At 37.5% G+C, this 15,080-nt stretch overlaps 3 protein-coding genes across 3 annotated transcripts in view; all 3 read right to left on the bottom strand.

Annotated features, from left to right (window-relative positions):
• Window positions 1-7,334, bottom strand: part of LOC131682388 (integrator complex subunit 7) — a 1,467,711-nt gene extending 1,460,377 nt beyond the window's left edge. Inside the window, exons 1-2 of the mRNA XM_058963863.1 lie at window positions 7,312-7,334; window positions 6,670-6,773 (exon numbers count right to left, since the gene is read on the bottom strand). Coding sequence (XP_058819846.1) covers window positions 6,670-6,760 — 91 coding nt within the window. The 5' untranslated portion in view covers window positions 6,761-6,773; window positions 7,312-7,334. The remainder of the gene's footprint in view (window positions 1-6,669; window positions 6,774-7,311) is intronic.
• Window positions 7,335-10,282: 2,948 nt separating this feature from the next.
• LOC131675856 (uncharacterized protein K02A2.6-like) lies at window positions 10,283-11,689 on the bottom strand. Its single transcript, XM_058954992.1, has one exon. The coding sequence runs from the start codon at window positions 11,687-11,689 to the stop codon at window positions 10,283-10,285; it is 1,407 nt and encodes a 468-aa protein (XP_058810975.1).
• A 627-nt stretch (window positions 11,690-12,316) lies between these two features.
• LOC131675855 (uncharacterized protein K02A2.6-like) lies at window positions 12,317-14,755 on the bottom strand. The gene has a single exon (XM_058954991.1). It carries the CDS (start codon window positions 14,753-14,755, stop codon window positions 12,317-12,319), a length of 2,439 nt encoding a protein of 812 aa, XP_058810974.1.
• Window positions 14,756-15,080: the final 325 nt, after the last annotated feature.

The raw sequence follows: 15,080 nt of genomic DNA, 5'->3' as shown, positions 1-15,080 counted from the left end.
ATAATCGAAATAAAAACAATCTATCTCAGGAACTCACTAATTTAAAAATCAAAATGCCTCAAAATTTCAAGTTAATTGATTTAAAATTTTAGAAATAAAATTTTTTAAAAATCTAAAAACTATGAAATTAAAAAAAAACGTTGTTTAAAACTTCAAAAATTTTTTTTTCAATATTCAAAAATTTAAATGTTTAAAGGAATTAAAAATTGAAAATTGAAAGATATAAAAATTAAAAAAAAAAATATTAAAATCTGAGGATTCAAAAATTTAAAAAGTTGAAAATTTGAAATCCAGAAATTTAAAAAATTGAAGATTTAAAAATCTAATAAGAAATTAAAATATTATTTTTTTTTGTAGGTTCAAAATTGGAAATTTAAAAATTTACAGGCCTAAACATTTAATTTGAAATTTTGATTTTTAAAAGTTGAAATGCATAAAAATTTAAAAATATAATCGTTAAAAAAATTAAATTCAATAGTAAATATATTTAAGAATTCAAGAAGTTAAACATTTAAAAATTTATAGATTTTAAAATTTGAAGATATGTTAATCGAAAATTTTGTGATATATAAATTAAATCAAAATTTGGGAATTAAAAAGTTAAAAAACATAAGGTTTAAAGGATTAAACATTAAAAACTTTAAAATTCAAAGATTTTAAAGTTCCATTTCTTCTCAAAATTTAAAAATCGGAAATATAAAAATTTGAGAATCCAAGAATTTTGAAATTTAATAAATTGAAAATCAATAAGAAAAATATTCATAAATTCAAAACAAAAAATTAAATATTCATAAATTTGATTTTAAAGCATTATGCTTTCAAAATTATAGACTTTGAAATCTGTAAAGTTTTAAAACTTTAGCGTTTTTGAATTTTAATGCTTAAAAATTTAAAGTAATACTTAGCGAATAGTTGAAACAACGAGAAAAGCGGAATCGAAGAAACAATCTCAGTTTATAGTATTTTTTGTCGAACTTCAACACTTGTATTGCCGTCCAATAAAAAAAAGTTACATCGCACACTAACTTAAACCTATTTTTAATTTGAACGATTCTTTACTAATATTAAAATCAAACAAATGATACACTGTTGACGAGTTGACAGCAAACATCCAAAGGATTGTACTGCGTGCAATGTGTGGAGCGTAGGAAAAAATCAATTCTTCGGAAAGATCTTCCAGGAACGTTGAGGTCAAGTTTTACTAGAAGCGCAGGAGAGTCTACGTTGTCTGTCAGAAGGTCGAAAATGAAAAGTCGTTTTTGAAAGATCCTTCTGTCTCGTAACGTAGGGAGATTGATGAGGGTACAGCGATCTTCATATGGAGGAAGCTGGAAACGATTTTGCCAGGTTAACCGACGAAGTGCAAACCTGATAAAGTTCTTCTGTACCCGTTCGATACGATTAATATGTATGGTGTGATAAGGAGCCCAAACAGTAACGCCATATTCTGGAATACTGCGTACCAGTGTAATGCATAGTGTTGCGTTTGATGAGTCCAACTCGTGAAAAATTGATTGTGATTGTGCTGCATTTTTGAATATTCACACTCATTTCGTTTCTGTCACTCCAGTCAATGATCCTATCGACGTCCATTTGCAATGCACAACAGTCTATCATAGTTGTAATGACACGGTAAATTTTCAGATCAATAGCATACATGACTTTAGAAGACGATAATTCACTGCAGAGGTTGTTCACAATGAGCACAAATAGAAGAGGTCCGAGATGACTCCCTTGAGGAACGCCAGATGAAATGTGGAAAGGATCCGAGAGTATAGATCCAAGTTGCACCGAGGCGCTACGGTTCGTAAGGTACGAGAAGATCCAATTAGTCAGCCAGTCCGGCAGTCTAGTCCGCCTTAGCTTTTCCACAGCAAGCTGATGAGGAACACGGTCGAAAATAATCAACACTTAATGTATTTTTATTGAGTTCTCAATGGTTGCTGAAACTATTTCGCTGAGGTTCAGCAACCAAAATTTACTTTGCCGTTTCGAAATCAATTGTTTACTCGTTCCGGAAATTTTATAGCTGAGTTAAGTGAGTAGGGAAACATGGGAGACTTGACCAAGCGCAGAATTCTATTATTGGCTATGACGAAGTCAATTAGGTTCCAAAAAATTTTCAAAAAAATTTCTATGCTTTGTAATTTTAAAAGGTAATTTTAAAACTTTGGAATAAAAAATCCTTTCCTTATAGAAAATATTCCGTAATTAATAAATTTAAGTTAAATTATGTAATTTTTTTTTAAAATTTTGTATAGACATATCTACTCGACTAATAATTACATTCAAAGTACTTATATCACATCTTATTCCTTATAGTGTAACGATTTTACATTAATCGGAACATTGGAATTATTATTACTAAAATTTTCACGACATCGAACGTAAGAACCAATGTTGGGGAGACTTGACCAAGTGACAATAATCTGAAGAAGGATACCAAATTTCTGATATTTACTACGCTGTGGTATCTACTGTTAATGTTAATCACGTCTCACAAAAATCCCACCTAAAATACCAGTCTATATAATTTAGTATTAGTAGTCAAGGTTAGCAGTAACATGGATACTTTCGTAACGTGTGAACATGCAATGTAAGCAGTACCGATAATCCTTAAAATGAAATACAATTAAAAATCGAAATTTATGAAACGCAACCCTTTTATATTTTTTACTGTTACCTGAGGATCTGGACAATATGGAAAAAAGGATTACAGTATGTTTTATGTCTATATTTTTTGTCCTGGTTTTTCAATTTTTGCTTGGTCAAGTTTCCCCAGGCCTTGGTCAAGTCCCCCGCAGTTAACCGGAGAAAACGTTCACCGAAAAACTTTTATATCTTTTGCAAAAATAATTTAAAAATTCTGCAAAAAAATCATAAGCATGCACATTACCTTTCTACATCATATCTCAATGAGTTTTGAAGGATTGAAAACTTTTTAGAGAGTTATGCAGCTTTAGCTGAAAACCTGGTCAAGTCTGCCCATGTTCCCCTATATGTCAAAGTCGGCTACATCCCTGTACGCCAATGATCGCATAATTTAATTTATTAAAATAATATAATGTTCGTATTGTGATTAAACATACAATTTAAAATTGAAAAATTAAGGCCAACCATTTGATTCATTCATGAAAAATCCGCAAAAAATCCGCAAATGCAGAAAATCCGCAGAAAAATCTGCAACTCTATTTCAAATTGCGGAAAATCCGCAAGATTGCGGAAAAATCCGCAACTATGGCGACGCTGGGTATAACCTAAGACAAGACGTGACAATCGGCTTCTTATTTTTCCTTCGGCATTCTTCTTTTCGCACATTTTCACCCTGCCGAAATCTTCCGAACAGTGTTGCTGTTTTTATTAATGAAAATAGTCTTGTTAATTTATTTTATGCCGACAAAATTTTGCGTCTTTAATTCACTATATTGATGAAGGACACGTTTTTTCCATGTGATGGTTGTTTAGTAAGGTTTGACGAAGCCATTTTCTGAATAATTTTAGATTACAGTGTGATTTCTGTCTTATTTTTGTTAAAGTTGATCAACCACGTATACGGTAAATGCATGATAAATACTTGTTTCACTTTGCCGCGCAATTTCAGTTCAATTTAGTCGTTTTTACTTTTTTAACGATAATAATTTTATTTGTCAAAAGTAATGACAATCTTTTCCTATAAATATAGCAACACTGCAAAACATAATTTCGATATCCCTGCAGTAACATTACGTACGGTGCAAAACGTCAGAATCTACCAATCAGGAGCTGGAACATTCTGACATAAAATTGGAACAAAAACGGCCCCCCTTATTGTCACGTCTTGTCTTAGGGTATAACCTAAGACAAGACGTGACAATCGGCTTCTTATTTTTCCTTCGGCATTCTTCTTTTCGCACATTTTCACCCTGCCGAAATCTTCCGAACAGTGTTGCTGTTTTTATTAATGAAAATATAGTCTTGTTAATTTATTTTATGCCGACAAAATTTTGCGTCTTTAATTCACTATATTGATGAAGGACACGTTTTTTCCATGTGATGGTTGTTTAGTAAAGTTTGACGAAGCCATTTTCTGAATAATTTTAGATTACAGTGTGATTTCTGTCTTATTTTTGTTAAAGTTGATCAACCACGTATACGGTAAATGCATGATAAATACTTGTTTCACTTTGCCGCGCAATTTCAGTTCAATTTAGTCGTTTTTACTTTTTTAACGATAATAATTTTATTTGTGGAAAGTAATGACAATCTTTTCCTATAAATATAGCAACACTGCAAAACATAATTTCGATATTCCTGCAGTAACATTACGTACGGTGCAAAACGTCAATCTACCAATCAGGAGCTGGAACATTCTGACATAAAATTGGAACAAAAACGGCCCCCCTTATTGTCACGTCTTGTCTTAGGGTATAACGGGATAACGAGTGGATCACAGTTTTGCTTTCACTTCCGACGGCGGGTTTGAGTCCACCTCGTCCGAGGGATCTTCAGCGGTTTTGCGCCGTTGCGGAGCCTTAGATCCTGCTATGCGGCCAAGCCGTATCACACTAATTTCATCCATAACGTCACTTTCACGATCACAATACCACTGTTAATAAGGTTAATTGAAACCACTTATATTCTTAATCCCCCAATTTATTTCAATTAGTTTTTGTCCTATACCAAAAAGAATCAAACCCATGATTCGAAAAAGACGCAATTCGGAAGAATAATTAACTAATTTAATAAGAAAACAATGTTTTCTATAACAAAAGTGTTGATTAACAAGAAACAGGTAAAGAGTAAACACTGTTTGAAAATTGTTTTCATGTGCCTCCGCTTCTGGCCTCAATTCCCGACATCAACAACGGCAAAGAAAACTGGCAGAACTGAAGTGAAAACTGATGTAACTGAACGCAAAACTGCTGTGGGGCTATACACGCTCAGTTCAGTTAATCGCTGTTTTTTCATCCGATCAGGGTTCAGTCCAACTGACAGGAAAACTGAACGTGTGTGGGGCCCTTTAGGCTCTTGGATCATAAGATGTTTATTTGGGAAGAAAGCGGCATCTCGAGAACACAAAAAAAACAACACAGTAAACAATAGTCGTTTTTTGTTTCATATCAGAATACGACAACACTTCCAAGCAGCCCTTTAGTACTTTTAGTTTCCAAGCCGAACGTTTGCCAATGTCACTTTCGTCCAATCACGAGCTGGTTCAGAATTGGTTCAAAAAATAGGTGACAGCTGGCGGATCCTATCCTACACTGCAAATAATCTACACATATTTTCAAAGAGATTTCACACATAAGTTTCAAGTTTCAAGCCACACTGAGAATTCAAGAACTTTCCCTTTGCCCTTTAATAGAATTACACTTATAATTTAAGTGTGCCGCGCAATGATATGATTGACTGTCATCAAATTTAAATTTTAAGTGTCACGGTATTAAATCATAAATGTTTTGGCCAATCCATGGTTTTGACAAATGCGGCAGCATTAAGTGTTATCACAATTAAATGTTAAAAGTCAGCGTATTGAATCAGAAATGTTTTGCTCATCACTATAAATAAGGTACACTTTCTTTCGAAGAGATTCGACACATAAGTTTTAAGTTTAAAATCACGCTGAAGACTCAATAACTTTCCTTTTGGTCTTTCACAAAATAGTACACTTAAAATATAAGTGTGCCACCCGATGGCTTGTTTGACTGTCATCACATTTAAATTTTAAGTGTCGGCATATTAAATCATAAATGTTGTGCCCATGAAAACCATGTTTTTGACAACTTTGGAAACATTTAGTGTGAAGTCCATTATAATTTCACTGTTCCACAATCAGTCTCAAAACAAGCGGAAATACCTAATTGTAAGTTTGTAATTGTAAGTTTTATAAAGAAGATTTTGGATGGTAAGTAAATGCTGAAAATGTTTGCTTGCATTATTTATATATAAGCTTGTATTTGCAGGAAACGGAATCGATGGTCCATGACTTTACAGAAGATGATTTTTTAACTTGGAGGAAGCGATGGTTAGGTGTTAATAATATTTGTTAATTGTAATATATGTAAAATTTGTATAACATTAACATACGCATTCTTTCTTTTTTTACAGAATGTATTCAGTTAAATTCAAATAAAAAAAAATATTTAATGAACCAAAAAAAATCTTTAAATCATTTAGATACCTATGTTCTTCCATTTAAAAATCAACATATTTTTGCATGACTTTTATAGGAAATAAGATAATATTCAAGTTGATGCAAACTTAAATTCTATATGAATTATATTTAACAACCGTTTGTCAGACACTTAACTTGAATGAACCATGCATATGAAACATAAGTGTCTGACACATGAGATCTAACTGTCAAGACAGATGCGGCAAAATTAAGTGTTGAAAACTTGAATTCAATGTGCGGATTATTTGCAGTGTAGCATCAAATCAACGATTTTTTTTATAAAATTGATATTCATAGAATGCAGTTCATACAGATGTTCAGTTGACAATATGTGATTTCTTTGGTGCTCTTAGTCACCGCAACTTCGCAGCAACCAATCTATGGCAGATACGGTGAAAGCATATTTTCGTGTGGCAAAATTATCTTGCTGTGAATATATTTAGGGGTGAAATTCGCAATAACATAAAGTACATAGGTAATACCTATTATGTGTACATATCCTCATCGACACTCACCTTTGTCAAGTTCCATCAGGACAGAATTGGCGTCTTGATCTGTTTCGTTCAAAAAAGTCTCGTTGAAAATATTTGCACGCATTCCAATCATGATTACAAATAACCTGAAATTAAGACCTATTTAAAAAAAATAAATTTATATATAACAAGGGATTAAGGTTTAAGAAACCTTTTTCAGGCATGTAAGAGAATTGAACGCTTATTAGTATGCGTAGAAAAAATTATTTTCAGCTTTACCACCGCTTTATCCATATAAAAGCATTTCAAAACCCTTAAAGATCGATATCAGTCGATTAATTAGATCATCACGATTCAAATTATGCCAAATAGTTGGTGGAAAAACAATTGACCGATCAGAATGGTGCTTTTGAAAGTTGATTTTTTGTCTCACCACCACACTGTGCAGAGGCACGCTACACAGCCCCACAATGAAAAGAACCACAGCCACGTTTTCAAAAGCACCACTGCGATCAATCAGTCGATTGTTTTTCCATCAACTATTTGACAAAATTTGAATCGCAATTATCTAATCAATCGACTAATATTACTCTTTTGGGGTTTGAAAAGGTTTTATATGGATAAACCAGTGCCAAAGCTGAACACAAGTTTTCCTACGCATACTACTGAGCGTTCAATTCTTACACATGCTCAAAACGGTTCCAAAACTAAACACTGTATGCTTGAAGGTTAGTTTAGTTCGGAAAATGGCTCACGGGATTTGATCAGGGAAAATTTCCCGCCGAGATCTCTCCACTATTAAACCAAAAACTCTGCTGCTTCTTAAAAATAGAAACAGTATCAAACTTGCAGCGAATTGCAAACCCTATAAAATATACTATTTTCTCCGTCGGAAACAATTTGTTTTGAATTGTACTCGGCCGGATTTCTTTGTGAAGTTTTGAAATTCCGTGATGTTTCCCGCGGTTGGGTTTACACTTCTGGAAAACTGTCATTTTTGTGTAGACTTATTTCCCGTCACTGGATTTGAAATCCCAAGTTCCATTTAAAATACACAGGGACCCAAATCCCGTAACACGTTTTCCGAACTGTAAACTAGCCTTAAAACAGTATTTATATTCCGAAAATCTGTAAATGTATAACACCTGATGAACGTGAAAATAAACAACCGGCGATTTTTATGTCATTTTTGCTTGAAGCGGAACTGAGTTATGTGGTTTTTGTTTGAAGCGAAACTGAGTCAGTTTGGTATCTAACCCCAACTGCTGTCAAAATGTATGAACTGACAGCCAGAGATGCCAGATTTGAAGATTTGTCTTCATTTTGAAGACATTTGAAATGTTGTGAAGACGAGTTTTTCATTTTGAAGACAAATTTATTCGGATGTCTGACTGATTTATACCCGAATTCTGGCTCAAAATCAATAACCGATTCAGAATGCTGGCAAATGAAGACATTGTCTATAAAATGTGAAGACATTCGAAAAAGATAACTGGTATCCCTGCTGACAGCGGTTGGGGTTCCCACTGAGACGTCTAAAAAATTGTTTCAAAATCGTTCAACACGGGTCCAACGATGGACGTTCGTTGAACGGTTATTTGGACGTTGTCCAAATTGGTCCAACGAACGTCCTTCATTGGACGATTTTGAAACCAACCGTTCTTAGAGGGTTAGAACTAGAGCACTCTAGTTCCCGGTCAAACCATTCGGAATTTGATTCGGAATCCTGAATGGAGTCATTATGGATTCCAAATCAAATGTAACAACCGATTCTGAGTCGGAATCGGTTGTTGCATTTGATTTGGAATCCATAATGACTCCATTCAGAAATCCGAACCGGTTCCGGAATGAGTTTAACTGGGTTAGAGTGTGGCCAAGAGGCCATGACGTATCCAAACGAACATGGAATTTGACGTATACACAATAGAAATCTTGAGCGTTTTTTCAAAACGTCATATCTGCAATGAGTTACTCTCTTTGTTTACTTTCTCTTTCGATTTTTACGGCGTCACTATAACACTTTTCACTTATTTTACAGTACAGATCGAAAGACGGTGGTTTTAACTAGCATATTATGCAAAGAGTTGAGGGATAAATGTTAAAATGACTGAATCATTAACAGAAGAGAAAGTAAACAAAGAGAGTAACTCATTGCAGATATGACGTTTTGAAAATACGCTCAAGAAATATGTCAAATTTCATGTTCGTTTGGATACGTCATGGCCTCTTGACCACACTCTAACTAGAGTGCTCTAGTTAGAACCTGACTCAGTTTAGGGGTCAATCGAAAATGCCAATACAGGGATGCCAAGTAATATTTTATGTTAACAGCAGTCCAGTGAGCAAATTTTCTGGCAGAGACAGCTTTGCTAGACTTCTGTCAGTCTTGGTTTGGTAGCCCTGTCGGATTTCTGCGCGTATCCTGTCGGGTTAGTTGAGCTAGGGTGAACTTGGTTTCGCTCGCGTTTTCTGGCAAATTTTGACAAGAACCGAGCAAAACCCTGGCATAACTCAAACAAACTGCGCAAAGATCCTGGCAATTTCAACCTGGTAGAATTTAGCACGAATCGAGCAAAACATCTGACAAAGATGTGGCAGGAAGCATGCAAAGATCTTGGCCGTACCTTTCTGGCTGGTCTCCGGGCGATACAATAAGCGCTATCGATTTTCGGCAACGTTGGCATTTGCACACACTCGCACCTAAGTGACTAAACCATATACGGTTAGTTTATAAATAGAGGTGACGCGTACACGTTTGAATCAGTTTTTGTTCTTATGTCGAACGGGTAAGATCCTGGCTGCAGTGTCTGGGCACTACAATAAGCGGTAGACGCTATGTATTTTCGGCAGCGGTGGCCGTGTGCGGATTTTTCGGGTACCAGCACGGTGTCACAGAATGATTTGCAAAGTGGGTGGGGTTTATTTTTATACATGCGTGTGCGTTGTAACTTGTTAATCCATGTTTACGGTGCTTTGTAGCTGCGTCGGGTAAAGAGCCTATTGGTTTTCATGTTTCATATTTCGGTTATATTTTGATTAGATGTTTTTTATCAGTAAGGCATTTGACAACGTGCTTCTGTGGTTATTGCACTGTTCAGCAGCGTAGTATTTTATATAGGAGAGTACACTCAGGTTTTTACGCGGTTTTTTTTTGCGCTGTATTTTTTTACGCGGATTTTGAAATTTACGCGGTTTTCAGTTACGCGGCCTGTATCCCACGCGTAAAAAAACCTGAGTGTAATTACATCGGAAACAATCACATTCCCAGCAGAACTTTTTGTTTTCTAATTTCAAACACTTTTGTTTCGTACTGCACAAAACGGAAAACTTTAACTTTCCGTCCCAACAGCAGTTTAAGCGGGTGTTCTTTTTCGATTAAAATTCAAGCCATGTCTTAAGCGTTACTGGACTTAAAATTGTTTTCCCAGTTTATGCAGTCAGTGTATCTGTCCTGCCCTATGTATTTAAAACACAGTTCTAATCGCGTTTTTGTTTAAAGAAGAGCGTCTCGTGTGCTGGCTATGAATTGAATGGAAGCTTTATTCAGAGAGATCTGTGTTAACATATTATCGATCAAGATGATATAAAATAAAAGGTGTGACAATTCATGTTCAGTTTCTATAACATCTCCTTTTTCTTCCATGACATATCGTTATTAATACATTTCATAATCTTGATATCTGGTGGGAATCTGGATAACACGACTTGGACGAGTAGATACCGAAGTAATCGGATCGCTGACCGTTGGTGTCCATTGTTGGCCATCCGGTACTGCTGATGTGTGTTCTTCTTTGATTTTCTTCGGTGAGATATTTACTGCTGTATTCGCTGGTCTGATCATGGTATTATCTCGACGATATTCTTGAACGCCTACGGCTACGACTGTTGAACGATCTGTAACAGGATTGATCACTGTTCCTCGAATCCATTCTTTGTTTCCCGGCTTAAGTTTCACAAAAACGGGTTGCCCAGCTTCAAGCTCTGGAAGAGTTCGTGCCGTTCGATCGTAGTAGAATTTAGTATGCTGACGATTTCGGTAAATTTTCTCAGAAACGTTCTCCTCTATTTTCGGCATATATTTTCTTTCAGTCATCGGTATTCCACAACGCGTTCGCCGGTTAAACAGACGCTGGACTGGTGAACTACCCATCTTGTTCGGTATGTTGCGCCACTGTAAAAGCAGCTCCCAAAAATCTTGTTTGGACTCGTTAGCTTTTTTCAGTAACATTTTAGCGATTTTCACCGCCGACTCTGCCTTCCCATTGGCTTGTTGGTGGTATGGCGCAGAAACGCTGTGTTTGAAACCCCAATCTTTGGCGAAAATGAAGAATTCCTCGCTCATGAACTGCGGACCTCCATCCGTACTGATTTCTTGTGGCTTGCCATTCCTGGCAAAGTTTCGTTTGCATATTTTGATGACTGCAGCTGCGGTTTGAGTCTGTAACTCGTCAATTTCGAAATAATCGGAATAATGGTCGACGGTGATCAGATACACTGACTTGTGACCATTCAGTTCGCATTCGAAGATGTCCATGGAAACCTTTTGATACGGGTACAGAGGAATTTGGTGAGTTTGCATTGGTTGGTTTTGCTGGTTTGCTGAGAACTTAGTGCAAACGTCGCAATGTTGGATACGCTGCCGGATCTGGTCAGTAATTCCAGGCCAAAAAACAGTATCTCGAGCTAGTTCAGTTGTTGCTTCAACTCCAGAGTGACATTGGTGGAGCTTCTCCAAAGTTCGCATTCGAAGACTGCGTGGGATAAGGATACGATCATTCCGCAGCACCATTCCGTTGTGAGTGCTTAATTCGTGTTTATATTTCCAATAGATCTGGATGGATGCAGGGACATCATCATATTTCTCCGGCCACCCATCGATGATATAGCGTATGATTAATTGGGTTTCAGGATCTGCTTGTGATTCCACCCTGATGTTATCGATAAGAGTGTCCGAAATAGGGAGGTAATCTAAAACACAAAGCTGTTCCGTCTCGGTGAAGTAAATGTCATAAATCTCCCGACATGTGTCGTCATTTTCGTTCGTTGCCGCACGGGATAGCATGTCTGCAATAATCACTTGCTTACCTGGGGTGAACCGCAAGAGAATTTTATAACGCTGAAGTCCAAGTAGCATCCGTTGGATCCGTAGAGGTGCTTCTACCAAAGGCTTTTCTAAAATTTTGATCAAAGGTTGGTGATCGGTTTGAACCGTAACTGGGCGGCCGAGTATGTACATTTCAAATTTTCGACAAGCAAAAAGGATAGCACAGAGAACAGACATCCATGATCGAACAAAAATATTTTAAAAACGTGTGTAAACATTTGAATTAATATACGAAAAACACTAGCGCCGCCACACCAACCTATCCCAACTATCCGTCAAATCGATTCCGGAACCGGTTCGAAATCCTGGATGGATTCAGCGTGGAATCTAGCTCAAAGAAAACAACCGATTCCGACTCTATCGGTTGACACATTTGAGCTGGAATTCATGCTGGAAGTCCGAATCGGTTCCGGACTAGTTTGACTGGGTAGAGGAATAACCGCTGTCAATTCTGTCGAACTCAGCTACAAAAAAACATGACGACAGTAGCGCACCTGGTTTAGATATCCAAACTACCTTCGAAACCGTTAGAGATTTTACACAAGTTGAATGCTGAAGATGGACGTCTGTTCTCTGTGAGGATAGCTAGTGTTTCCTTCTCGATTTGTGCATAACGACGTTCAGTGGCCGTCGGGTCTTAGACGCGTAAACGACTGGATGTCCATCTTGGAGGAGAACAGCTCCTAATCCTACGCTGCTACTGTCACATTGGATAATTGTATTTTTTGTAACATCGAAGTATCGTAATACTGGCGCCGTTGAAACCATTTGCTTAAGTCGTTCAAAAGCTACATTCTGCTCACGGGACCAAATCCAGGGCTGATCTTTGATTGTTAGGCGACGTAGGGGTTCTGCGACGGTAGAAAGACTTGGTAGGTAGTGTGCCAGGTAGGTGACCATACCCAGGAAGCGTTGGATTGCTGCGACATCTTTCGGTTGAGGTATATTCAGAATGCTGTTTGTTTTGTCCGGATCTGGTTTCACCCCGCTTGACGTGAGAATATGTCCAAAATATTTTACGGTTTCCTGGCAGAGTTTAATCTTATCCGGGTTTAATCTCATATTTCTCTCGCTCATTCTTTCAAGAAAAGCCTCCAAGTTTCTATTATGATCAATCATGGCTTCGGTCATAGTTTCTCCGCAACCAAAAATCATGAAATCATCCATTAACGCATTAACGTTTCGGAGGCCATGAATGATTTCGTTAGCCCTGAGCTGGAATACCTCAGGTGCTGGAGCTATACCCATCGGCATCCGTAACCATCGGTAACGTCCAAAGGGCGTCCAACATGTGGTTAATTTTGAGCTTTCTTCATCCAGTTCAATCTGCCAAAAGCCTGACTTCGCGTCGACTGTTGTAAAGACCTTGGCGTTTGCTAACTCAGGTAATAGTTCGTCTAGAGTAGGCATCTGAAAGTGTGGTCTCTCCAAAGCTTTGTTGAGCATGACGGGGTCGATGTATACACGTAGCTTGTTACTTCGTTTAACCAGTACTAGGTTACTTACCCAGTCAGTGTGACGTTTTTCTTCGGCGATTACTCCTAATTTTTCTAGCCTTTCCAATTCCTGGCGTAGTTCTTCCCTCAGAGTCACCGCGATACGACGTGGCTGCTGTACAACGGGTTGAATTGTTTTATCTACATCCAAATGTAAACGTCCTTCCAATTTTCCAAGACCGACAAAGACTCCCGAAAATTTGTTCAAAATTTGTTTTGCTGCTAATCTTTGATCGTCTATCACGGAAAAACAAAGTTGGATCAGCTTGAGTTGTAAACATGTCTTCATTGATAGCAAAGGCATTTGCTCGAAGTCAACGACGTGGAAAATTGCCTTATAGTGTACTCCGTTATGGACGCAGTCTATTGTTGTTCTACCCAGAGAACGAATTCTTCCACCGCCGAACACTTTTAGGATCGCATGTTGATTGTCCAAACGGAGCCGCTTGTCACCGATAATTTTCTTTGCGTTACTCGCTCCTATGACGTTACATGTAGCTCCCGAGTCGAGAATGCACTGCACTAGGCGTTCGCCTTTATTCGCATCCAAAAAGGTTAAATTTGTTTTCAGCAACGTATCGTCCTTTTGCTTCAGACTATACAGGTATTGGCACATTGTAACCGATTCCTGATCGCTCTCACTCTCCAGCGATTCGCTAAGTTGCTCCGTTTCTTCGACAGTATTTACTTTTTTCCTGTTTCGCTTTTTGCATGTGTCCGTGAAGTTAGATTGTTTGCTTTCCTCTTTTTTCTTCTTACATACTGCTTCGTAGTGATTTTTTACCCCACAATAGTTGCAGCTAGCGCCGCGTGCAGGGCATTCCTGCAAATTTTTGTGGTAGGCCCTTCCGCAAAATGAACAACGTTTGTTAAGCTTATATCCTCCTGTAATATTGTTTAGCGATTGTGGCTGTAATGTTTCGAGCCACTGGTTTCGCTCCATTTCAGCTCTCGTTGCTTCCTCAGCTCGGCACATTTCGATCACTCTAGCCGATGTAAGGTTGTCTGTTTCGATCATTTTCTTTTTCAAATGCATGTCGCGAATTCCGGTGATGATCTTGTCCCGAAGCATCTCATCTTCAAGATTTCCGTATTGGCAGTCTTTCACCAAAGCTCTTGCTCGGTTGATGAAACTAGTCATATTTTCCGCATTTCCACTACTGTCCTCTGGCTCTTGGCGACACTGGTTGAATTCATATCGAGCCAACTTGACGTTTTTCTGTGGAATCAGGTGTGTGGACAAAGATTCCAGGCATGCGGCTACGGTGTTACGTTCCCCTTCATCCAGCGGCCATAAATTAAATATCTTTCTTGCATCGGGTCCCAACGCCGATTTGAATGTGGCAATTTTTACACGCTCCGACAGTCCTTCTACTCCTGACGCGATTATGTATGTTTCGAAGGCATCCTTCCACAGCTCTACGTTTTCCCGCAAGTTTCCGTCCAGCTTGAGTGACTCTGGAAACGGAATACTGCTGTTGATGACAATCGGGTTTCCCGCTGCTAACTCCGGCTGGGGTTGAGCCATTATGACCTTCGTAACTCTTTCCAAATGAAATGTTTTGATTTTCGCGACGGAATATTTCAATGTTATTCTTTTTTTTTCCAATTCAACTAGGTTCGTAGGCACTTCTTTTTGTTCGGTTGTTCTGACACCATGTTTAAAGAAGAGCGTCTCGTGTGCTGGCTATGAATTGAATGGAAGCTTTATTCAGAGAGATCTGTGTTAACATATTATCGATCAAGATGATATAAAATAAAAGGTGTGACAATTCATGTTCAGTTCCTATAACAGTTTTAAAGTATATAACAAATAGAATGGTCGGGTATACCAATTTAAATTTTAAAATAAA

This window comes from Topomyia yanbarensis, chromosome 1, assembly GCF_030247195.1.
Source record: "Topomyia yanbarensis strain Yona2022 chromosome 1, ASM3024719v1, whole genome shotgun sequence".
In the NCBI taxonomy this organism is placed as follows: Eukaryota; Metazoa; Arthropoda; class Insecta; order Diptera; family Culicidae; genus Topomyia; species Topomyia yanbarensis.
Note: the sequence above shows the minus strand (reverse complement) of the source record. Positions and strands in the feature narration are given on the sequence as shown.